At 46.9% G+C, this 26,982-nt stretch overlaps 1 protein-coding gene across 1 annotated transcript in view; it reads left to right on the forward strand.

Annotated features, from left to right (window-relative positions):
• The first annotated feature begins 10,941 nt into the window (after positions 1–10,941).
• The window catches only part of SYCP2L (synaptonemal complex protein 2 like), a 238,888-nt gene continuing 222,847 nt past the window's right edge, over positions 10,942–26,982 (forward strand). The window contains exons 1-4 of the mRNA XM_077492189.1: positions 10,942–11,017; positions 18,729–18,795; positions 20,600–20,737; positions 20,818–20,934. Coding sequence (XP_077348315.1) covers positions 10,950–11,017; positions 18,729–18,795; positions 20,600–20,737; positions 20,818–20,934 — 390 coding nt within the window. The 5' untranslated portion in view covers positions 10,942–10,949. The remainder of the gene's footprint in view (positions 11,018–18,728; positions 18,796–20,599; positions 20,738–20,817; positions 20,935–26,982) is intronic.

Raw genomic sequence — 26,982 nt, forward strand, 5'->3', positions numbered from 1 at the left:
TGACAACAGCACCGTGATAGAGAGCACTGACATCAGCAGCGTGACATAAAGCACTCACACCAGCACCGTTATATACAGCACTGACAGCAGCACCGTGATAGAGAGCACTGACATCAGCAGCGTGACATAAAGCACTCACACCAGCACCGTGATATACAGCACTGACAGCAGCACCGTGATAGAGAGCACTGACATCGGCAGCGTGACATAAAGCACTCACACCAGCACTGTGATATACAGCACTGACAGCAGCACCGTGACAGAGAGCACTGACATCAGCACCATGATATACAGCACTGACACCTGCACTGTAAGCAGCCCCAGGAGGAAGTCAGCATAGCACAGGGATGGTGGGAGCCCCTCATAATGAGCATAGCAGAGGGATGGTGGGAGCCCCTCATAATAAGCAGCCCCAGGAGGATGTCAGCATAGCACAGGGATGGTGGGAGCCCCTCATAATAAGCAGCCCCAGGAGTAAGTCAGCACAGCACAGGGATGGTGGGAGCCCTTCATAATGAGCATAGCACAGGGATGGTGGGAGCACCTCAAAATATGCACAGCAGAGGTACAGCCCCAGGAGGATGTCAGCACAGCACAGGGATGGTGGGAGCCCCTCATAATATGCACAGCAGAGGTACAGCCCCAGGAGGAAGTCAGCACAGCACAGGGATGGTGGGAGCCCCTCATAATAAGCAGCCCCAGTAGAAATATGACACCGCTCAACCTCTTCAAAGAGGAGGGTACAGGCATATAGTACGGTGTGCTTTTTTTGGACAAGGAAGTGAGCCAAATGAAGAAAGAAGGTCTCTATGCTCGATTAAAAAAATTGTTTATAGACATATACATGGTCTACTGGTCACATGTGTTGAATTCCTCCGAGATCCATGCCTCATTCATTTTTAGAAATGTGAGGTAGTTAACACTGTCGTGAGCTAGGCGAGTACGCTTATCGGTCACGATCCCCCCTGCTGCGCTGAACGTCCTTTCGGACAGGACACTGGATGAGAGGCAAGCCAACAGTTCGATTGCAAATTGGGCAAGCTCTGGCCAGAGGTCAAGCCTGCCCACCCAGTAGTCCAGGGGTTCATCACTCCTCAGAGCGTCCACATCGGCCGTTAACCCGATGTAGTCGGACACCTGACGGTCTAGGCGTTCCCTGATGCTGGATCCGGATGACACCTGTCGATGGGTCGGCTGAAAGAATGACCTCATATCTGAAGTCACCAACACATCTTCAAACCGGCCTCTTCTTGCAGGCGCTGTTGGATTGGTACCCGCAACTCCTTCTCTGGGAGTGGGAATTGCTCTTCTGCCAGCGCACGCAAAAGCAGAATGCAGCATTTCTCGAAGCAAGGCCTGGAAGTGCTGCATTCTGACAGCCCTCTGTGATGATGGTAACATTTTGTGTTTGTACCGGGGGTCTAAGTACTGGTCCTTGACCCTTATGCTTTTTATACGGGGGTCCCTATTAAAACACTGGAGCATGAAGGCCCCCATTTGCACTAAAGTGGAAGTGGTGTGGTGGCCTGGCTCCTGCTCATCATCCAGGATAATGTCATCTTCTTCATTCTCCTCTCCCCATCCACGCACAACAGGGATCCCAGAAAGGTTTAAAGCATGCTCTTCTTGCTCCTTCTCATCCGCCCCGGCACCATCCTCCTCTGACTCCTCTACAGACTCCTGCTGTTGACTTGTCTCAGATAGAGTAGCCCCCCCTGGGAATTCATCCAGCATTGCGACTTCCTCATCTTCCCGCTCCTGCTCCTCCACAGCTTGATCGATGACACGACGCAATGCACGCTCCATAAAGAAGGCATAAGGTACCATGTCACTAATGGCGCCATGGCTGCAACTGACCAGTTTGGTGATCTCCTCAAATCGGCGCAGAAGTCTGCATGCGTCGCGCATGAGCAGCCACTGGCGCAGTGAAAAAAACCCTAGCTCCCCAGAACCGGTTCTGCCGCAGAGTTCATACAGGTAGACGTTAACTGCACGTTTCTGCTGGAGCAGCCTATCAAGCATATAAGGTTGAGTTCCATCGCGTCGGGCAATCGCAAATAAGACGTCTGACCGGCAGATTGTGTCGCCACTGAATGTCAGCAAGGCGAGCCATGGCCGTGTAAGATCTTCTGAAATGGGCCGAGATTTTCCTTGCCTGCCGCAAGATGTCCTGGACCCCAGGGTATTTGACAAGGAATCGCTGCACGACCAAGTTTAAGACATGTGCCATGCATGGCACGTGCGTGATTTTGCCCTGTTTCAATGCGCTAAGCAGATTGGCACCGTTGTCACACACCACTTTACCAACTGTCAAATTGAGCGGTGTTAGGCACTGATCTGCCTGTGAATGCAAAGCTGAAAGGAGTGCTGGGCCAGTGTGGCTCTTGGCTTCCAGGCACAACAGACGCAGCACGGCATGGCAATGTCTCACCTGGCATGTCGAATAGGTTCTGGGGAGCTTGGGCGGCGCAGCGGAAGAGACCCTAGCAGCGGAAAAGGAGGAGTCAGCCGAGGAGGAGAGGGAGGAGGATGGAGGAGGAGGAGAAGAAGAGTCAGGCCTGCATGCAATCCATGGCGGTAAAACCAAATCTACACGGGTGCCACGGGTTACATACTTGACGGCCGTCAGAAGGTTCACCCAGTGGGCAGTAAAAGTGATATACCTTCCCTGCCCGTGTTTGCTAGACCATGTGTCTGTGGTCAGATGTATCTTGGCACCGACACTGTGTGCCAGAGATACATTCACTTGCCGCTGAACATGGCCATATAGCTCTGAGATGCCCTTCTCTGAGAAATACTTCCTTCCTGGGACCTTCCATTGTGGTGTTCCAATGGCCACAAATTTGCGAAAGGCCTCCGAGTCCACCAGTTTATATGGCAGTAGTTGGCGGGCTATGAGTTCTGACAAGCCAGCCGTCAACCGTTGGGCAAGAGGGTTATCCGGCGTCATCATTTTTTTACGCTCGAACATTAGGCCCACGGAAGCCTGCCTTTTTGCAGAAAAACGTGAGCTTGGCGTGATGGAAGGTGGAGTGGAGGACAATTGTGAGGAGAGAGGAGAAGGAGAAATAGAAGACGAGGCTGGACGGTGAGAGCCTGCAGTGTGGCTTTGTGTGTTCCGTTGCTCTCACTCGGCTCGGTGATGGCTGCTCATGTGCCTTCTTAAGGCGGTCGCCCCTAGGTGAGTGTTGGGCTTACCGCGACTAATGCATTGACTGCAAAGATTGCAGATGGCAACACTATTGTCAGCAGCGGACACGTTAAAAAAAAGCCCACACTGCGGAGCCATGTGCCGGTGTCCTAGGAGTGCCAGATGTGACCGTACATGGTCGATGACTCGCTCCTGATACATTTGCAGTCTGGTTTGTCCCTCCTGTGCAATGTAAGTTATTCCTACTTCTCCTTCCTATCTGCTGGTCCATATCTCCCTCTGAACTCCCCTCCTCTTCCTCTCTTGTGGGCACCCACGTGACATCACTAGACACGTCATCATCAACGTCACCTTCCCCACCGCTATAAGTAGAGATCTCGGAGTAGGCAGCAACACCGGGGACCAACCTCCTCCTTGGGCTGATCTGGGTACTGTCGTCAGACTGCTGAGTAGCGATTGTTGCTACCTCCTCTTCCTGATCCAATACCAAGAGTGGCTGCGCATCAGAAATGTCCTCTTGATATGGATCGGAAAATAATTCCTGTGACTCAAGCGGAAGGTATGTGGTGGTGGTGGTGTTGTTGGTGGTAGTGTCTTTGGGGGTGCACATAGCAGAGAGTGAAGAAGAGGGTGCAGATCGAGAGGATGAGGAGGGTGCAGAAGAGTAAGGCTGAGCGAGCCACTCAACCAAGTCTAGTGCGTCCTTTAAAGTAACTGAACGCACCTTCTGCAACTTCCCACTTTGGCTCAAGCCTGTTGCTCCTGCCCTATCCCTACCACCCCTGCGGAAGGGCCTGCTTCTTCCTCTGCCTGTCATTTTTTAAATGACCCTGTGACAAAACTCTCAGTCCCTATACCGATGAAGGACTGCTCCAGTATAGGGCAGCGGTCAGCAGTAGTGCACCTCAACCCTATGTATTGTGGACCTATACCAGTCCTTATAGAGTAGCAGACTGTACCTCACTCAACCCTATGTACTGTAGTACCCTATACCTTACCAGTCCTTATAAGGACTTTTGTGGACCAAGTAGGTAGTAGTAGTAGTAGGAATAGTGGCCTATCATTGGTGTCAGTGGTAGAAATAGCACCCCATTGGTGGTGTCAGTGGGAGGAACAGTGCTCCATCATTGGTGTCAAAGGGAGGAATAGTGTCCCATCATTGGTGTCAGTGAGAGGAAAAGTGCTCTATCATTGGTATCAAAGGGAGGAATAGTGTCCCATTGTTGGTGTCAGTGAGAGGACTGGTACCCCATTGTAGGCGTTGGTGGCAGGAACCATGCCTCACTGTAGCTGGCAATGGGGGGAATAATGCCCCAATAGCTGGATAAAAAGAGTGTAGCACTTCCCCCATAGGAGTTGCTGATGTCAGGATTTCCCAATGATACACAGTCACACAGCATTTCCTTCTTGCATGCAGACACAGTGATCAGACCTTTGGCTTGTTTTTGCTGTTTTATTGGGGGATGATAACTTGGATTGGGTAAGGAATTATGGGATGCCCAACTTGAAAATGTCCATCAATCAAAACCAGGGACAACTTCCTCCCTATTTACATATCCCTCTTCTTCCTTCCACCTGCACAAACTTGTACAGCTCCTACTGGTTCACTCCTGGGAGAACTAACAGTGTCTAGTTAGTTCAGCAACAGCCCATTACAGGCTAAAAACTTGCAGTCCCTTGGTAAAGTAGCACATGTGGAGAGAATAGCATAATAGCATCTCACACAACCTTCTGTCTCTCTGTTGACACTGATCTCACACTGACTTGGCACATCTTTTTATAAAGAGAGCACTGCTACAGCTGGCAGTCTCTCCCCTTGTCTGTCCCTGCTCTGTGCCGATCTACTCACTGTCTCTCCTTGCTCTCTCTGCTGCCTCTCTGGTTATGGTCCCTCAAACTGCCTCCTCTGGTGGGATCCTTCTAGGCCAGCCTTCCAAGCTCCAACCCGAGGTAAAACACCTCCTCGGCAGGAGTCCCTTAAAGAGGAAGTAAACCCTGATGGGTTTACATCGCATAGTAGCCCATTATGTGTCACTTATCTGACACAGGAGCCAGCAATGTCACCACTGTCCCCTGTAGTCCGAAGCGTCCATCTTCTTCCGGGTATCGCTGCTCCGGTCACTCACAGCACCGGAGCAGCGATGACGTCACTCTCGTGCATGCACACGGGAGCCGCCACTAACGGCATATCGCCGTTAGCAGCGGTATGCTGCTAACGAAGATAGTGCGGCTGCGCGCCGATGTCTACGGCGCATGCGCCGCAGACAGCTGTGACTGTCTTTTAGTAAATATCTCCTAAACTGTGTAGGTTTAGGAGATATTTCTTGGACCGACAGGTAAGCCTTAATCTAGGCTTACCTGTAGGTCAAAGTGGTTTGTAAGGGTTTACAACCACTTTAAGGGCCACCGACAGCCTCTCCTCAGCACTGCTTCTCCATCTTCCACCCAACTCCCCTGCTGGCATGGCTCATGTCTATTTAAGGGCTCCTTAGTTCCCTGCCAGGCCCCCAACTTGGAGATTGGTTAAAGGCCCCTAAATATTCAAGGCAACACCCCCAGCTTCCGCCCACTATTCTCTTGAATGTTCTCCAACATTCTAGAAACAGGGGGAGGCACCAGAGAGCCTTGCAGGATGATTCACCCAGCTCTGGCCTCTAATAATCCTGACCCAGGATTAGTGACTTAAAGTGATTGGTAAGGCAGAAAGTTTTTTTTATCTTAAAGGAGAAGCACAGCCAAAGCTCATTTGGCTGTACTTCTTCTATGGATCAAAGAAGTGCAGTTTGTTTTGCATTCCTGTGACACGTTTTCAGCTGAAAGGGAGCTGAAGTCTGCTCTCTGCTGAAATCACTGCTGTCAGTCCAGGTTCCACGTCATCGCGATCCGCTGAGAGCCTGAGCTGGCTGCTTCCTCCACAGCCCAGTGCTCCAGTGAGTGAGGAGGTAGCTGTGCAGAGCAGTCACCAGCTCTTTGCTCATGGAGCTTTAAAAACCGAGCGGTCAGTGGTGTTCGATCGCTCGGTGTCAGAAACCATGAATCAGACTGAGACAGAAGTTCAACTAAATCACAGTTGTTTATTAATAAAAATAAAAAGGTAAATAGAAAAAGCGTAGTCCAAGCATAGCCAGAGTCCAGTAACCGGATCGAGTAGTCAGCCAGTCCAGAGTTTAATAACCAGATCAGGTAATCAGCCAGGCCAGAAGTCAGGGATCCAAGTAGAGCAACAGCAAGCAGGATAAGGAGCCAGAAGGGATGTCAGCAAGCCAGTCTTTAAACAAACCGCAGGAGATGGTTTCTTGTGATGTGACCAAGGCGAAGGCAGAGGGGAAGTGAGCTGGAAGGCTTTAAGTAGGCAGGTCAGACGAGCATCATCAGGAACAGCTGGTAACTGTGGAGAGAGAAGGGAGCTGGCAATTAGCCGACAGCTGAGCAGCCAGCCCAGAGAAGGAAGGGCTAAGCCAGCCCTGACACTCGGTTCTTAGTATAGAGGCACCGGGGGACAGATGCAGCATCGGACCGATGCTCCATCCACCTAGGTAAGTATGATTCCTAAAAAAAAAAAAATCCTGGACTTCTCTTTTAATGTATTCTATGCATTAGGATAAAAAGCCTTCTGTGTGCAGTAGCCCCCCTCCGCCCCTCTAATATTTACCTAAGGTCCCTCTAGAGCCTGCAATTTTGCAGGAATGTCTCAACTGCCCGGGATGCCCCTCCTCATTGGCTGAGAGAACAGTGCAATGCCATTGACTCCTGCCGATGTCAATGAAAGTCAGTCAGTCAATGAGGAGAGAAAGGGGGCAGGGCCCAGCCATGGCTCTGTGTCTGAATGGACACACAGAGCTGTGGCTTGGCTCGGGTGCCCCCATAGCAAGCTGCTTGCTGTGGGGGCACTCAACAGAAGGGAGGGAGGGGTGAGGAGCACCGAAAAGGGACCCGAGAAGAGGATTGGGGCTGCTCTGTGCAAAAATTAAACCACTGCACATAGCAGATACGTATAACATGTTTGTAATCTTTAACTAAAAAAACTAGACTTTACAATCACTTTAAGTTTATCCCTGGGCCAGACTATAGTTTGCCTACTCTCACTTCTAGTAGCACACCCTAGAGGGTGCTACACATGCAGAGGATCGCATCCGGCCCCTGGGCAACAGCTTGGAGACCCCTGACAGGTTGATGACAGGTTCTGTTTAATGAGACACCAGGGGTCCAAAACACCCCCGAATGTCTCATTTGTCCTTCAATGACGCTGATATAACACAGACTACGCATGCACCAATGGGATTCTAAAGGATATCTAGGACACCCTTTATGCATGCCCTTTAGTGTGCAACAAGGAAAGATGCCTAAACAATGCAGGTGTTTCATCACATATAGCAACCCATCACATTTGCCTACCCGCTGAACTGTGCATGCGTGACGCCGCTATATACGTTCCAACACTGTGGCGATCTGTGCTTGCGCAGAATTTTGTGGCCACACCCCTGCATCCAAGTGGCCATAGAGCTAGATTATGATTATGCAGAGGCCGCGCCGGAAGCGTGGTGAACTAAGCGAGCCCGCGAGGGGCCCTGTGGCAAAGTGGTCTTACAACAGTGTTGGAATGCATATGGCAGCGCATGCGCACTCCAGCGGGTAGCAAAATGTGATGAGTAGCCGAATGTGACGTGACACAGGGATACATTAAGAAAAAAATCAAGACAAGAGCACCCATCCCACCAAAAAAACAAACACATTTCAGAGTAGCTGTAAACCAATAAATAAAAACCAGTGTATAGCAAGGAAAAGAAAGAAGCACACAGCAATGTCACACTGGGGGGGTAATTGCAATGCGAGTAGCCGTGCAGATTACCAGCAGCGAATGAGCAGCGTCTCAGGATTTATCTCCGCGTATCAGCACCGTTCATGTGTCTCGCTCACCTAGAGTCAGCAGGTCCCGCATGGTCCCGCCCTCTGTGTGTGCAGTCACCAATCAGAGGGTGGGAACGTACAACACACTCCCCAGCAGCACTAACGCGGAGCCGTGCTGGTGAGAAGTGAGGATGGAAGTCGGGGAGCACGGTGTAGGGAAGTGTGTGTAATTTATAGGGTGTATATATGACTGTGGGAGAGGGATGTATAAACCGCAGGGGACGGGGGAGTATATAGTCAGTTTTGGAAGATAAGGTAAATGGTGTGTTGGGGGAGGGGTGTATGTATATATTGGAGGGGGAGGGGAAAACGTGGCTGTTGCTGTGCAGTAGGTCTATGTAAAGTCTCCATTAGGAAAGAAAAAACAACCTGGCATTCAGGAGAGAGTAGTATTACCGCCTAAATGTTAGTAAAGACGGGGTTCACACTAGTAGGATGCCAGACAATGCATGTGATCCACACCACTTTGCTATGCACATCCCATACAATGTCTGTGCAATGCAAATTCAGTCGTACAAACTGTATGGCTGGAATCACATTCGCACCAAAATGATGCAGGACCCTTTTTTTTGGTCTGCACTGGAATCGGTGTGAACACCCATGCGATTCAATTCCTGTACCATTTCCATTTACACTTTGATCTGCAAACCGATTTGGGGGTGTCATTAACTTTACATTGACACGTGCAGCGGTTCACAGATGTCATTGTGAAACGCCTACGATTCAGGTGCGATGCGTAAACCCACACAGGAACCGCAGGATTTCCCGCATCGCTCCAGTGTGAACCGATCCTAATGCCTAGTACACAGGATGAGATTATCGGACAAATGATTTTTATTTTTTTTGCATGCTAGTCGCATATCGGACATAAAGAGTTTAGTAAAGTCACGAAAATTCTCGTACGTCAGAATAAAAATTCGGAAGTGATGTAATGTGTTGTATTGTATTTGCACTGCATTTTCGAATGACGACTGTACTGATTAAACAAAAATCATGTGATCTGGCATCGTATGAATTTCTTTTTAATATCAGATGAACTATCATGATCTGCTTTCAAAAGCTCTGTACTAATGATCCGTTTGATCGTACGATTGATTCAAAAGCTTTATTTTTTGTACAATTTTCTGATCGTGTGTACGGGGCTTTAAGCTACATTCACGCAGGTGTTTTCCTATGATGTGAATGGCAGCAGCATGAATCTACTTATATTCTTGACAGGTGTGAATGGCTAGCTGTAGCCATAGAGCACTTAAACTTTAATGACAGTTTGTGGATGGCCACACCTATTTGTGGCTATTTGCACAGCCAGCGAAGACCTAAAAGGTGAGCTCAGGTGTGTTCGCAACCCGCACGTACAGAGCCCGCTAGGCAGTCTGCAACCACACAGCGCTAATCGCAGGCAGTGAGACATTTACCAGATCCGCAGCTGCAGAGATCGAGAAATTTCACTGCTAGTGATTAATGCTGGGCAGTGCCGACTTCCTGGTGATGGACACAAAGTGCAGCTAGTTACTCACACCTGTCAAAAACAGCAATAGCAATGGGCTCGGGCCTGTTTGGATCGAACCTGCAAGGAAACTGGCACTGCACACTGCCAATCATAGTCAGAGTGTGTATGTGCAGCTGCCGGGGAGGAAATGCTTCACTGCCTATGATTGGTGGTGTGCAGTGACGGCTTCCTGGCGGGTTCGATCCAAACACGCCCAAGCTCATCACTAAGCCTAGGTTCACATTGGTATGATTTGGCATGCGATTTGACATGTCAAATCGCATGCCAAATCGGCAGCTATTGTCGACAATGGCAACGTCCGATTCCCAAAAGTCGTTTCTGTACTACTTTTGGCGACTTCGGGGGGCGATTTGTATAGACATCTGTGCAGGGACACACACAGATGTCTGTCAAATCGCCCCACAAAGTCAGACTGCATTGCCGGGTTGAAATCGTGCGAGTTCAGGTGAACTCGCACGATTTCTAATCCGCAGCAAAGTGAATCTGGGCTAAACAGCAGCAGAAATCAGTGGTAGGGACAAGCTGCGGCGTGTTCGCGCACCCCATGTGCAGAGCCCGCCAGGAAGTCGGCGCCTGCGCTAATCACAGGCAGTGAGACATTTCCCAATCTCTGCAGCCGCACATTGGGACAATGTCTCACTGCTTGTGATTAGCGCAGCGCCATGCCGACTTCCTGGCGGGCTCTGCATGTGGAATGTGCGAACACGCTGGAGCTCATCGCTGATCAGCAGATTCCTCCCGCTGTTGTTTGCACTTTGACAAGATGCCTATGCAGATGTAGCTTCAGAGCCGGTTCACAGCACAAAACACAGTCCGGATGCATTTCTGCATGCACGTTTTTTAGGATTGAGCTCAGGTATGTTCGCATGGAACACATGCAGAGCCCGCCAGCAAGTCGGCGCAGCGCTAATCACAGGCAGTGAGACATTGCCAGATCTCTGCAGCCGCACATCAGGGCAATATCTCACTGCCTGTGATTAGCGCAGCGCTGTGATGACTTCCTGCACGTGTTCCATGCGAACACGCCTGAGCTCATCCCTAACGTTTTTGCTGCATCTTTGATGCTCCCCCCCCCCCCCTCTTTTTTTTTTTTTCAGGGCAATCTGAATAATGCAATAAAAGAGGCAGCTGTCTGGGCTGTCATTCCAGTAGGGTAGGAGATTTTACTAGTGCAGAGTGTACATAACATCTGGCGATAGGGCGTATGACTGTTTTCTCCTCACAGCCTCAAGCCATCCTTCTACTGTAGGTAAGTAGTATAGGAGACTTTCTGCAATTAAGCAGATGAAGTGTTAAAAAAAAAAAAAAAGCAGTCAGGTCCTGCACTACCTACCTCCTCCTTGGTGATGTCACACCAGGAAGTTGCCTGCTGTATCTTCCATGGGGTATGGAGAGCAGGTGCTGGTGATCTACAGGCAATCAGATACTTTCCCAAAAGCTCCTGGCATGTGAGTGCAATCCTCTACTAATATTCTGTTTATAGTTTGCAGCATGATGAGAAAAACTGGCAAACATCATTACTTCCCACTATGGTACATTAACAATGACCTTTAGGATATTTATTTAATATAGTGAGATGATTAAGGTCAGTTTGAGCTCTGCTTTATGTGCTCCATACAAATAAGTGTGAGCGCGTCTGAAGGGTCCATGTACATTACTGAAAGTGTAACACATGCTGCTCTTCTATTAGGGGCCTGTTCACACGGGTGCATTGGCTTTAACACACTCTCATTGCCTTAAGCAGCTCATTCATGTTGAATAGGACGTAACACCTAAAATTATTACACGGCTTGTTTTATTTGAACACATGGATCGTTCACATCTGGGTGCTGTGGTGCGTTACAAAATGCGGGACATTCGTTGTTGTGCAGTAAAATGTGTGTTTTTTTTACGGTGTGCTACCACAACACACCTGTGTTAACTGTCCCTAATACCTGGTACACGCAATGAGATTATCGGACTAACGATTGTGTGTGTGTATATATATATATATATATATATATATATATATATATATATATATATAATATATGATTTTTTGCATGCTTGTCTCCATATCGAAACTGAAGAGGTTACAAAAATTCTTGTACGACAGAATAAAAATGTTGGAAGTGATGTATTTACATCGTATTTTCTGAAAACTTGTACTGATTACATGAAAATTGTTCATTCTGATATCATACTAGGAACATTTTAGTGCTTGTCCCATTGGATAATTTGCATGTTGTGATGGGCTCTCAAGCTGTGTTACTAACGATCATATTATTATGCAATTGCAATTTGAAAGCAGGATATTTCATCCGATATTCTGATCGTGTGTATGGGCCATAAGGGATATGCAGTCCCCCCCCCCCCTTTTTTTTTTTATTTTTTTTTTTATTTTATTTTTTATATGTAGCAAAATATGACCTGTGAGCAGCAAGGAATATGAGATGCTGTGTGTTTTGTTTGGGTTTCTGCATTCATGAACCAAGGGACAACTCTGCAACACATGCTATGTTTATGCTGGTCAGTTAAAATATTTTCTTATGATAAATTTTGGCTTTAACTCTTTAATACCTAAAGCCTATTTCTGACATTTGTTGCTTACAAGTTAAAATCAGTATTTTTTGCTAGAAAATTAGAACCCCAAATATTATATATATATATATATATATATATATATATATATAATTTTAGCAGACCCTAGAGAATAAAATGGTGACTGTTGCAATATTTTGTCACATGGTATTTTCGTAGCGGCGATACCTCACATGTGGGATTTGAACACTGTTTACATTTGCAGGCCTGACTTACGTATGTGTTTTATTTATTGCGTGAGCATGTGGATGCTTTAAAATGTATTTATTTTTCTTATTTTATTACATTTTTTTTTATTTTATTTTTTTACATTGTCTTTCAATAGTTTATTGAAATAGTTTTTGTTTTTGCATTAAATTACATTGTCCCTTTTAAAAAATAAAATCTGATCACTTTTGTTGCTGTCGCAAGGAATATAAACAGCCCTTGTGACAGTAATAGGTGGTGACAGGTACTCTTTATGGGGGGATTGGGGGTCTAAAAGACCTCCAATCCCTCTTTTGCACTTAAAAGTATTCAGATCTCCAAAATCGGGATTCTGAATACTGTCTTTTTTTTAAATTGCCCGAGTAAACCGAAAGTGACGTTGTGAGGTCGCTTCCAGGATTTTACATCGGAGCCGAATCCGGCTGGTGGCTTGGGTCTCCCGGTTGGATGGGAGGCCCGGGAAGAGTGGCGGGAGGGGTGGAGTCCCTTCCTGCTACTTTAGGATAACAGCCGAGTGGCTTTGGGCCACATTGGTTGTGATTACTAAAGAGCCAACTGCCTGCTCTAAAAAACGGTACCAGGGTGATGCCTGCAGCCACAGGCATCATCCCGTATAACCCCTTCAAGCCTCGAATGCAAATTTGCGAACGGTCGGCGTGAAGAGGTTAATATGACATGACATTTTAGGCCCCTTTCACAGGGCTTTCCATTTAGGTCTGCCTGTCAGTTTTTCAGGACCTGATCCATTTGCCCCTTTTCCATCCATCTGGAAGATCGGGTGAAGTGAGTGGAGACGGACCTGTCATCTGCCTGCTCAGCGGGGATCAACGGATCCATCCCTGCTGAGCAAAACGGAGTCTGCCGGGCGGAAAGCCCATGTGAAAGGACTCTATCTGAAAAGAAAGATGTTGATGGGATGTGATGTGCTTGTAGATCACTCTTCAAGGGAGCACTACTAGTGAGAACGAGCATTGGGGCTCTTTCACACAGGTGTTAAATACGTTATTAATGCACTTTTTTTGATGTGTTGCAGACGCCCTGTGTGATTTTTATTAATTTTTTTCATTTATTTTTTTATATTTTCCAAGGCTAAAATGGAAAATGATCAATTTTGACACTTTGCAACAACACCTTTTTAAAAAGCACTGTATACACACTATAGAAGCATTTACAGTACATAACATAATCGCAGCGTCGCAAATCATACGTTCACAATTCTGCATTGATGTTGAGAATCGACCAAATCAGTTGCCAGATGATGTCATCTGCCACTCTGCACAGTGCTCTGCTTCCCCCCCGAGAAACGCAGAGGCCGAGCCTGCCTAGTGAATAAAGCCCCCACCCACCGCAGTATGCAGTGAGATGGACACTGAAGCAGAAAGTCAGCTGATGAGCTGACAGTCAGTAGAGTGAAGGGGGAGGAGTTTGAGGAGACCCCACATCAGGAGAGGCATCACTGGAGGCACTGGAAGAGAGGCAGAGAAATCTCCCTGCCCCTGGTCCCATCCACCCCGCTATCCCATGATGCATTAAGGAATCAAATCTAATCAAATTGTTGACAGGATAATTGTAATCAAATCGAATTGAGAGACCAGTAAAGATGCACACCCCTAGTTCACAGTGCCCTTGTGGTGATTTTCTATAGAAGCGAATGGAGGCTGTTGCAAAGTGTTAATGCCAGCTAGACTCACTGTAAAACAAGGTTAAACTAATGCTGTAGTGTTTACACCTCAATCCATGGGTGTCCGCAAGGGGGGTCAAGTGCCCCTCCTGGAATCCGGGATCAGATCTTAAATTCAACACAGTTCCATCGTGGTTCTGTCAAGCCCCCCTACCGGTGTAGTGTGACTGCGGGCTCTTTTCCCTGCTTAGTCCAACAGAGAACTCGGTGGCGCTGTGACAGGAGAAAGGCAAGCTGCGGGCTGTCAAGTTTCCCCTGGTCACCCCCCCCCCCCCTTTCTCCTGTCAGGGAGAAGAGACGGCGGCTCTCACCAGGTTCCTCGCCAAGCTTCCTGCCCGCTCCGTTCCTTCCATATTGGCCATAACTGAGGGCCAATCAAAGGAGGCTAGCAGAGCATCATGGGACATGTAGTCCCAAAGATTGGTGTCCCATCCTCCACAGGGAGGAGGTTACAGCTCGATCGAGAAAGAGATTGAGAGACTGCAGCCTGGAAAAAAAGCTGAGGGAGAGAGTGCTACAGGAAAAAGAACGAGGAGTGTGCTGGGCAGAAGCCAGAGAGAGACACACACGCTGCCCACCGCCACCAGAGAGAGAGCTGCACTGCCCCGCACCACCAGAGAAAGCCATGCTGTCCAGCGCCACCAGAGAGAAGGACTGAGCCACTGCCAGGGTACAGACATTACTACACTACACTACTGACCAGAGTGGTCCCCGGGGAAGCCAGAGGCAATCGTCCAGCTGAAGGGATCACTGCTGTAGTTTTGCTGGGTCTGGTAAGAGGGCCTGTTGGCCATTATCCATTTCTCATCCTAGGAATTGTACTACGTCTGCAGTCTCTGACCATGATAATGACACTGTCAAAAAGGAGCGGCGCATGGGCGACCCTAAAATTATGCCCCCCCCCCCCGAAAAAAGTTCTGCGGACGCCCATGCCTCAATCCATTCCGTATTTTAACAATTTTGAGTGGCAATAATAGGTGGGAGAGAAGTGATTAAAAACAGGACCCAACCGCCTATTTTGAACACCTGTGTCCTTGGGGTGTTAACCTTTTCGCTGCCAGAACCGTTTTTTTCACATGTTTTAAAAAAATTTCGGCCTGAAGGCTAAAACCGCCAAAGATTATAAATTTTCTGAAAGCAAACACCTTAGAGAATAAAATAGTGGTAGTTCCAATTTTTTATGTTACGCAAAATTTCTGTAAAGAAACACTAAAGTGAATTTTAGGGGAAACAAACACCATAAACTACCCACATTTTTGGTAAAATATAAAAAATGAGGTTGCACGAGTAAATATCCAACATGTCCAACCTTAAATTTGCATGAGCCTATGAAATGGCGGCAAACTTCAGTACTAGAAACACGTTCAAGAGCTCATGACTACCGACATCATAGCAATCAGTTTTACTACCGACATTTGGAGTTCAGACGTCAGTCCAACGAGCATGCTTAGCCTGACAGCGCAGTGAATAGATGACAAATTTCAATTGCAAAACATCCTTTTTAACGCACGTGAGTTTGTTGGATCACATACTGCAGCAGCAATAGCTGACACTTTAAAATCCATGCTTGGCACTTGGCACATTGAGAAGTCTAAAGTGCATTTGATTGTCCGAGATAATGCGCGGAACATGGCAAAGGCAATGGAGGACAGTGAACTTAAAAGCATACCGTGTATGGCACACACGCTGCAATTGGCTGTGAATGAAGGATTGCTGAGCACCATATCTGATATTGTATCAAAAGGAAGACAAATTGTGGGTCACTTTAAGCATTCTCCGCTTGCTTATTCCAGATTACAAGTTTTGCAGATACAGTTTGGAATGCCACCGAAACGACTGCAGCAAGATGTAGCCACTCGTTGGAACAGCACCTACTATATGCTGCAAAGTCTTTTTGAACAAATGCGTGTTTTAGCTGCATACATTGCAGATTACGACCTGCCGGCAACACTGAGTGCACATCAGTGGATGTTAGTTGAAAATAGTTTGTATCTTCTATCTCCATTTGAACAGTTAACAAAAGAAATGAGCTCAACTAATGCTTCCATTTCTGAAGTTATTCCCTTGATTGCTGCACTGAAGCGTCTGCTAGGAAAAGAGATAGAAATAGACCATAGCGTAAAAACGGCTAAAACCACTCTACCGGAGGCCGTTACCAACCGGTTTCAAGACACCGAGTCCAACCCCCTGTACTGCATTGCAACAGTTTTAGATCCTCAATTTAAAGAGCATTATTTTAATGTTGAGAAAAAGCAGCATGCACGGGAAATGATACAGGCACAAATGGAGGTGGTGAAAGCATCCGGCGAAGGAGTTTTGAGGTGTAGCACAGAGGAAAGTGAGAAGAAACGGTTGCATTCAAGTGAAGAGGAACACGCTCCCTCCATATCTGATATGTTTGAAGAAATTTTACATGAATGCATTCCGATCCATAGCAGTGCAACAACAAGTGCAGCTACCCAACAGCTGGACATTTTATTTAGCTGAACAGCCTATCGCCAGAAGTGACAATCCCCTTGCGTACTGGCGCATCAACAAACAACGTTTTCCTTTGCTTGCACAGATTGCACGCAGATATATATCTGCCCCAAGCACCAGTACAGAGAGTGATAGACTATTCAGTCTATCACTCTTTTACTTTCTTTTACTGAAATAGATTTATAAATCCGTAGCATAGACCAATTCCTTTACCATGTTGTTGAACATAGTAAATGAATTGGCATTGGACTGTGCTATTGGACAATTGGAACATACAACATGGTATGACTGACTACCAGTATGTTCCAGTTGTCTAGTTGTGCCATACTGCCATTAGTTGCTTGTTCATTGTAGTAGTTCTACAGTTTTTTGCACTTCTTCAATATAAGATCTTCAGCTTTAGTACTGCACACATCATACATAGTTTGTTGCTGTTGGGCCAAACTATGTCTCTCCCTAAGATTTCAGCCTGCTGCATGTGCAAAACTGTATGTCCTGTATCTGTGGCTGTCTACATATTCCAGTACTATACACTATAGCACACTGTGTTCCTGATATGGGCGGAGACTTCCAGAAACAGACTAGTCTACATTGCTTGCTGTGATTGCCTGAGCACTGCTGCTGTAGACCAGACTGTAGACTGTTCCAGGATGTCTCTGCTCATACCCGGGGGCCGGAAAACAGTGTGGTCTACTGTATGACTATGTATGTAACCCGCAGCTACATACATACACTTTTATCGCACATGCAGCCTCTGACACCTTAGGGAGAGAGAACTGAATTACTACTAGTTCTTCTGTTTTAAGTTGAAAATTAATAAAGTCTAAGACTTTAAGTCTTCTTAGACTTAGTCTTAGTCATTTTATTTTTATATTATTTTATTTCATTTTTTTTTATTTTATTGTTATGGTTCAATGTGCACCGACTGCAGTCTACACTGCAGGATATGCTGTAGTAACTTATAATTTAATTGTGTATTTGATTTTATCTTCTGTGTCCACTGTCCAATTTATTTGGGTTGCTTTATTAAAGTATTGTTATTTTACATTACTGGACTATTCTTTTATTCATAAAATTTATGATTCAGTTGAATATGAATACTATAATGAATAATACTATAAGGCAATTTTTATATAAATTTATTTTTTTAATATATAAAACGAGCCATTTTCGGTTTCGGTGCTGTATCGGTTTCGGTTTTCGGCCTAGTGTATTTTTCATTTTCGGTTTCGGCACCAAAAAACCCATTCGGTGCATCCCTAGATTTTAACTTGTAAGCAACAAGTGTCAGAAAAAGGTTTAGCCTTTAAGTGGTTAAACCGACCTAATTTACAGACAGAACTAAATCCCTTTGATCTAAATGTTAGTGTTTCTCTTTACCTCCACCTAAGCATGCGGTGATAAACTTGGCAGCTTTTTTTTTGACAGCTGAGAGCAGTGAATTGGCTCTGCACTGAATTGGGGAAATGCTGTGATGGGGGGGGGGGGGGTAGAATCGCAATCTCGATTCTTTAACGATTAATCGTGTAGCTCTATCATGCAGTAGAAAAGTGTCAGAGCTACTTATATTTTTTTTTAGAGGTCAGTAACTCAGCCAGCATCCAAGCATCAGAATGACAGCCAGGGAACTAGCATTTTTAGGAGAGGTTAGCAGTTGCAGCCTTTATCAGCCTTGCATGACAGATTTCCTTTAACCGCAACAGAGAAAAATCCGATCTACTGCTCTGCCAGACTGAGCTGTCTGTGTGGCAGAGCTTGACTCAGAATTTGACGGACATAAATACACAAACTGTTGCCAGGTAAAACAGCTACCTGGAATGTGCAGCTTTAAAGTGTTGCCAAACCCAGGATTCTGCATTCACTATATCCGGTCTCACAGAACATGGAAATGCAATTATTTTAGTAAATATAAACGGCTAAATACCTTTTCTCATCAGCAGTATATAAATAGCAGTCTTATGACTTCTATCAGTGTCTGGTTAACATTTTGTAGGAGGAGTTTTCATACTGCACTGGCTGTCCTATCAGGATGTAGGACCCCTGACCCTCTGTATGGACAGTGCTGATTGGCCCTGTGCAGATCACATTCACTCTCCCAAGAAAAAAAAAAAAACTCTCTAGCAATACACACCAAACTGTCTTACCTGGACATGTTAAGGTGACAATATGCACAGATATAATATAATTATTATTTATTTTTATTTTTTTCACAGATTTTTTTTCCAAGAAGAAGTAAACCTGTATCAGTGTGAAGACATGAGTAACCAGGCAGACTACTATGTAAGTATCCAAATTACTTAAGTAATTTTAAATCCAACTCTGGTTGCGCATGAAATTGCAGCGCTATGTAGCTGTTGACATTCTATACTAAATATGTTACTTAAAGTTGTTCTAAAGTCAAAAGGTTTTTACTTTATAAAAAAATAAAAAAATAAAAATAAAACGGATTTATATTTTGTTATAAAATTTAGCAAACCGGTAATTTTTCTCCTTCATTGATGTATGCTGATGAGGCTGCACTGGTGGGCACTGAGAGGTGGTATGGATGGGCGGCTCTGAAGGGCATTGATAGGTGGCACTGATGGGGTCGCTGGTAGGTGACACTGATGGGCAACACTGCTAGATGGCATGGATGAGGCACTGGTGAGCATTGATAGGTGGTATTCTTGGGCATTGTTAGGTGGCACTGGTGGGCACTGATGGCCATGTGGGCACTGGCAGGCAGTACTGGTTGGCACAGATGAGGTGGCTGTGCCTCCTCCTCTTTAGGACCGATGTCCCTTCAACAGAAGCCATTGATGGGCTTTTTTTTCTCCTCATGCGATCACCGAGCTTCTGTTTACATCACGTGATCAGCTGTCATTGACTGATGGCTGATCGTGTCGTAAGGGGCCAGGATCCCCTTTACTCAGATCTGTGATCAGACAAAGTCTCATTGACTCGGTGATCACAGAGCGTGCTGCGAGCTGCACGCAGAGGAGCGTGCAAAGAGGAGGACGTCTATTGACAGCCTCCTGGCAATATAGGTCTGGGCTGTAGCTGTCATTTGGCTATAGCGCGGTCAGGAAAAGTTTTAAAATAAAAAACCTTCAGTGTGCAGCAGCCTCCCTTAGCCCCATCTCGATTTTGCACGAGAGTTTCGGCTGTCTCTCGCTCCTCATTATCTGAGACAGTAGTGGGGCACCATAGGCTCTTGCTGCTAAGTCAGAGAGCCAATGATTAGAGAGTGGGTGGGGTCGAGCCATGGTATCCTGTCTGAATGGACAGCCGCTTGCTGTGGGGTCATTTGGCAGGAGGGAGGGGACAGGAGCATTGAGGATTACTACACCTTCCCTTTGAAAATGAATGTCCTCTGCTGCTGAACTGATGGGACCCCGAGGAACTTTAATTGCTGGGGCTCTAGTCCATGGGATTATTGTGCTTGCACACAAATGTATTGAAAGAGTCCCCTTTATGCTCCCTGCTGAACTGATGGGGCCCAGTACAAGAAGGTTGGCTCTACCTCATATCCACAGCCCTGATGCCCATAAACGGGGGAAAAAAAAAATATATTTTTTTTAACTTAAAGTGGTTGTAAACCCTTGCAAACCATTTTGACATATAGGTAAGCCTAGATTAAGGCTTACATGTAGATCCAAGAAATATCTTCTAAACCTACATGGTTTAGGAGATATTTACAAAAAGACATGCACCGCAGACAGCGGCGCACAGAGTATGCCGCTGCTAACGCCGATATGCCATGAGTGGTGGCTCCTATGCACATGCGCTAGAGTGACGTCATCGCTGCTTCGACTCTGTGAGCAGCGATACCTGGAAGAAGATGGACGCTCCGTGCTACAGGGGACAGCGGGGACATCACTGGCTCCTGTGTCAGGTAAGTGACACATAATGGGCTACTATGCAATGCATAGTAGCCCATTATGCTTTACCTTTGCAGGAAGACAAAGAGGAAGTAAACCCATCAAGGTTTACTTCCTCTTTAAGCCCACCTTAAGGATAAGGCATGTCATTTTTGGTGGAAGATTGCACCATTCTGTGTTTGTGCTATATGATTTTCTTTACTTTTTTTTTTTTTTTTTCGTAGCTTGAATCACTTATTACAGAGGCATTTAAAGGGAAAGGATTTCAGAAAATCAGCGAAATAGTTGAAGAGAAGATTTCTTGCTCTGTTCAGCGACACGGCAAAGCACTCTTAAATGTGCTGGACAGGCTAATTAATAAAGTGAGTGTCTCATAGTACAAAGGATATCTGGCATGCCATTATTAGTATGTTGTTTTGAAAATTGGTCTTTTTACTTTAAGGAACTGGATCGGAATGAGTTTAAGCATGTGGTCATGCTGATGAAATGTGTTCAGCATTTCTGCAAACATGAAAACCAGGAAGATTTCTCCTTAATTCAGCAGGGGCTGGTCTCCAAGATAAGTAAAATATATCAGTTCCTTTTTGATCATACCTACGTGTTTGTTATTTTAAAAAAACAAAACTTGCCTGTCTGCAGTGGATTTGCACAGAGCAGCCCAGATCCTCCTCCTCTCGTTTCCCTCTTTGGTGCTCCTGGCCCCTCCCTCCTGTTGAGTGCCCCCACAGCAAGCAGCTTGCTATAGAGACAACTGAGCCGAGCTGCAACTTTTGTATGTCCTTTTAGACATGGAGCTGTGCTTTGGCCCGCCCCTCTCTCTCCTGATTGGCTAACTGACTTTGACAGCAGCAGGGGAGCCAATGGTGTGGCTGCTGTATCTCAGCCAATCAGGAGGGAGAGTCCCGGACATCGCTGGATAGATAAGGGGCTCAGGTAAGTATGGGGGGGAGCTGGTGCACAAAGAGAGGCTTTTTATCTTAATGCATAGAATGCATTAAGACAAAAAACCTACTGCTTTCACAACCCCTTAGATAAATAAAGGCAAAACTTTTTTTTCCTTTCTTCCAGGACAACCCTTGAGTGATGGAGCTCCTCCCATCGCAACAAGAAACACATTGCCCATTCAGTTCAAAAGGCGGTCCCTCAAGCCCATAGTCAGTAATCTGTGTTTCCTCTGTCGGAGGAGCATGTTGCTGAAGACCAGGTGTGGTACAGGGAGGACTACATCTCTCAGGGGCTACCTGAAGGGAAAGAAGACCTTGACTAGGTCCTATCTTGCAGACGGTTCTCGGGTAGTCCTTACCACCTTGTGGCCTGGGTATCGTGCAGCATAACAGGAGAAGACCCGTTTCCCACCTCCTTCCAGTGCCTGGTAAGTGTCAGTGGCATGGAGGCGCAGGTTCCCCCGGTGCGTGTGGGGCCGGTTGGGTGAGGCGGCGGGATCCTGGGTGTTTGGTATTGTGGCCGGTGCATCTCCTCCTCTCCTCTCTCTGACTGTGCCAGACGCTGCTAGGCCAGAGACGCTGTACGTGTCACTTCTGGGTCTACGATCTCCTGGCCACCATCCAGCATAACCAGACTAGTGGCGGAAACTGGAGAAGAGGGGGGGGGGACCATGGAGGCTAATCCCCAGGACACTCCCGGCGAGGCAGGCAGCAGCCAAGCATAAATAGGCTGCTGGACAGATCCTTTTTGTACTTTATGTGCCATATATATTGATGGTGGAATTCTAGGGCTGGACTAGGGGACCCCTAGGTGGTGGTTTCTTCACTGTCCCTGAGGGTGCAGCAGTAGACTGATGTGCAGCACGGGCACATCAGCCTCAACCAGTAGTGCAGCTGCAATTCCTTCTTCTCCAGGCCCTACAACGTCTAGTCTAGGGGAGCCCCAAAGAGTCATGGAGCAGAACCCAGCAGTAGTTAGGCCTGTATCTTTGGCCTACAGGGCTGGGGGGGGTGGTGGTGTTGGACCCCTTTTTTATGGGTGTTGCCGGATCTGGGCTAGAGAACCTTGCAAATCTGGTCACGGCTGGTGAGAGTGCAAATGGATGTTGGCGGGAGCACATGTGGTATTCATGGGTAACTGACAGCTACATTGCTCTTTGTTCTCTCCTTTTCTCGCTTCAGGCTCAGCCCAAAGAACCAGAGAAGTCAGGGGGGAAGAAGAGGTGTTCGACTTGTACAACTAAAGTCAAAGGAGGAACAAACCGCTCTATAAGCCTTGTATTGATAAATTTGTATACAAGGAGGCAACGGCCACATGTAAAGAATTGATCTCTGGCATAATAAAAATGAAGGCTATAGAATCAATGCTGTCGAAACTTGAAACACCAAAGCAACCAGTCCCCCCCTGCTTCAGCCCCAGTGGAGGATGACAAATCTGGAGGGGAGGACTCAGATTCTTTGGAGGAACCAAGTGAAACAGTATCATCCAAAGATACTCCGAGCCAGGGGACAAGATCACCTAGATATAGGCTCTCACTCGAGGAGGTGGACGCCTTATTGGGGGTGATTTACGAGATTCTAGATATCAAAGAAGAGCTGGCCACTGTGTCTGTCACTACATGACCAGATGTACCAGACCCTGAAAGAGGACCAAGGCAGGGTATTTCAGGTACACAATGCTCTGACCAACTCTATCAGAAAGGAATGGATGGAGCCTGGTAAAAAATAATTTTCCCCTAAAAGTCTGAAGAAGATATTCCGCTTCAGTAAGGATTCCCCTTTTATATGGAAAGTGCCCAAATTGGACGCAGCCTTTTCAGTGCGCAAAATGAACAGACCTCGCATTTGAGGACATGGGAGTCCCTAAGGAAGGAGGTACCGCTGAAACAGTCATAGGAAGTAGTAATGACAAATTTAAAACATGCAATGGCTATAACAGTAGTAGCTCGTAATTTTGGAGGTCTGGTTGGACCAGCTACACACCCGTTTGGAAGGTGGGACCTCTAGGAAGTAAATTTTAGATTCCCTTCCAGTGCTGCATAAAGCAGCAGGCTATATGGAAGATGCTTCTGCAGAGTCGGTCAAACTGTCGGCAAAGGCTGCAGCCCTAGTAAATTCTTCTCGCAGGGCTCTGGTTAAAATCCTGGTCTGAGGACCCGGCCTCAAAAGTAAGGCTTTGTGGTATCCCATTTGTAGGAGACCTCCTTGTTCGGACAAGACCTAGAGAAAGTTCTAGACCAAACTGCTGACAAGAAAATAAAGCTTTTCCTATTAAAAATATGAAGGCCACAGAAAAACGTGTGTTTTTACTACCAAAGGCAAAGGGGATTTCGGGGGCAGACTCCTAAGGGGTCAGCCACTAATAAACAGTGAGAAAGGTATCCTGTTTTTTCCTATCCTAAAAAAAAAACACAAAATCCCAGTGACTTTGTCCCTGTGGTAGGGAGATTGGGGCAGTTACTCTCACAGTGCGAAAAGACTACCCCAAATGGATTTATACTGGGGAAGGCTATGAAATTCAGTTCAAGGGCACTCCGCCCGCAAGGGCTTCATAACCACCCCTCTCAGAGATCCTCAGAAAACGACAGCCTTATTGTCCCAAATTGGCGACTTGATAGACCAGCGGCTTCTTATTACAAAGCCACAGCAAGAAATAAACCAAGGTTTCTATTCTCACGTTTTCCTGGTACGATAACCAAGTCATCCCATACTTAGATAACCTTTTATTTTGCTCCCAACGTGATACAATTAAAAGGAGATCTGCGGGTGGCCATTTTCTTTCTGGGAAAGCTGGGGTGGTTGATAAACAAGGAGAAATCAAACCTAACCCCGACGCAGGCCTTACAGTACTTAGGGTGAACTCGGTGACGCAGAAGATCTATCTCACAGAGGAGAAAGTAGAAAAGGTAAAGCTGACGGCAGCCTTTTTTCAGAAAAATCTGGTGGTATTTGTTCAACCATGTCGTGTCTAGGTCTCCTGGCAGCAACAATCTCAGCCTACCTTGGGCAAGGGCCCATTTCAGGTGTCTCCAAGCCAATATCCTGAACAGCTGGAACAGGACACAGGAATCACTGGACGTGACCTGTCTCCAAAGACCAAGAAGGCTCTGTGGTGGTGGAGGGATGAAGGGAACCTTGCGTGGGGTCTACAACAGTTTCTTCCAGTGTCTGTCCATATCACCATGAATGCCTGGGGCTGGGGTGCCCACTGGGGGTCAAGAGTAGCCCAAGGGCACTAGGGAAAAATGCAGTCCCAAAGATCAGCCAACTGGAGGGACGTACAAGCAATCTGGGAGGCGCTGAGGGCATTCGCCAAATAGCTGAAGAGTCGCCGCGTATAAGTCCCCTCGGACAGTGTGGTAGCAGTCTCTTATGTAAACAAGGGGGAACACGGTGTCCATCCTTAATCGGGCTGGTGAGTGCCATCTTCTCTTGGGCCGAGAGGAACCTGGGGTCAATATCCGCAGTCCATCTAAAGAGAGTGGACAATCATCTGGTGGACTTTTTGAGCTGACACCAAGTCTGGGATTCAGAATGGTCATTGAATAAGGAAGTATTCCAGTCAGTGACAGAGAGGTGGGGCTTTCCAGAGATGGACTTGTTCTCAAACAAGTTGAATGCCAACGTTCAAGTGTACTTCTCCTTGGAAAGAGAAGTGGGGGCGATGGATGCCTTGGCTAAAAAAAGGCCGTTCCACCTATGCTACGCCTTCCACCCCGGTCAAACGTATTCCCCTGGTCCTGAGAAAGTTTGTTCAAGAGTGCACCACAATGATCCTAGATGTCCCATATTGCCTGAAGAGGCTCTGGTTTTCCACACTGCTACGACTAAGAGGAGACCCTCCCCTTATGCTGCCCAAGAGGGAGGATTTGCTGTTCCAAGGCCCGGTCCTGTTGCCAGAAATACAAAGTCTGAAATTGTCAGCTTGGGGTCTGAGGAAAGCCTCCTGAACTCTAATGCCCCGTACACACGAGAGGGATTAAGTCTGACAGACTTCCGACGGAGTTCTAGCGGAGTTCCGCCGGAGTTCTGGCGGACTTTTCGACCGAACGGACTTGACCACACACCATCACACCAAACTCCGACGGAGTCGAACGTGATGACGTACGACTGGATTCGACGTAGGAAGTTCATAGACAGTAGCCAATAGCTGCCCTAGCGTCGGTTTTAGTCCGTCGGAGTAGCACACACACGAGCGAATTTTTCGAAGGGGACCGGGTCCGGCGGAGTTCTGTCGGGGAAAATTTGAAGCATGCTTCATTTCTAAAGTCCGTCAGACTTTTGCGAAGCTAAAGTCCGTTGCAGCCCACACACGAGCGGATAGTCCGCCGGACTCAGTCCGTCGGAGTTTGGATGTCGAAAAGTCCGCTCGTGTGTACGGGGCATAAGGGGCTCTCAGACAGGGTGGTAAATACAGTAGTTTCCAATAGGAAGAAGGTAACCCAAGCAATTTATTTAAACATTTTTTACCTTTTCTGTTCATGGTTAAGAGACCAAGAAGGTGTCTGCAGGTATTCCAGCCATCTTGGAGTTTTTACAAGACAGCGCGGACCAAGGACTGGCCATTAGTAGTTGAAAGTTCAGGTCTTGGCCTTGTCTGTTTTTTTGTTTTTTTTGGAGCAACCCCTGGCGTTAGACACGCTAGTCAGCAGGTTCTTTAAGGGGCTAGGCAGGATTAGGCCCATTCCGTTCAAGATTCTGCCAAAGTGGGATTTGTAGTAGTATTGCAATGTTGGCTAAAACGTTCGCAAGAGGAAGAACTGTCCTTAACCACTTAAGGACTGCCTCACGCCAATATACGTTGGCATGATGGCACGGCTGGACACAAGCACATACAGGTACGTTGCCCTTTAAGAGCCCAGATGTGGGTTGCGCACCGCCGCTGACACACTTGCGACCCGGTCCTGAGCTCCTTGGCCACGGCACCCATGGACCCGATCGCCGCTGGTGTCCCGCGATTGGGTCACAGAGCTGAAGAAGGGGGAAAGGTAAGTGTAAACAAACCTCTCCCTGTGCTTCCTAGTGAGCCGGTCACTGATCGTCTGTTCCCCATCATAGGGAAAGACGATCAGTGACCTCACACCAAGCCACGCCCCCTAAAGTTAAACACACATTAGGTCACACTTAACCCCTACACTGCCCCCCCAGTGATATTTTTACAGTAATCAGTGCATTTTTAATTGCACTGATCGCTGTATTAATGCCAATGGTCCCAAAAATGTGTCAAAATTGTCCGTGTCCACCATAATGTCGCAGTCACAATAAAAATCGCTGATCGCCGCCATTACTAGTAAAATTGCTTTTTTTTTCTAAATTGCCACTCTATTTTTGTTTATAGCGCAAAAAATAAAAAACGCAGAGGTGATCAAAAACCACCAAAAGAAAGCTCTATATGTGGGGAAAAAAGGATGGCAGTTTTGTTTGGGAGCCACGTCGCATGACCGTGCAATTGTCAGTTAAAGCGATGCAGTGCAGAATTGCAAAAAGGGGCTTGGTCCTTTAGCTGGAAAATGGTCCGGGGCTTAAGTGGTTAAAGTGCGCCACACTAAAATCAGTCTTTTTATTGGCAATCTCTACAGCCAGGCACATAAGCGAGCTGCAGGCACTTTCTCTTAAAGAGCCTTTCCTGCAAATTTTTGAGGACAGACTGGTGTTACGTACAG

Source organism: Lithobates pipiens, unplaced genomic scaffold (genome assembly GCF_037356315.1).
Source record: "Lithobates pipiens isolate NorthernLeopardFrog02 unplaced genomic scaffold, aLitPip1_a1.2 Scaffold_19, whole genome shotgun sequence".
Lineage (NCBI taxonomy): Eukaryota > Metazoa > Chordata > Amphibia > Anura > Ranidae > Lithobates > Lithobates pipiens.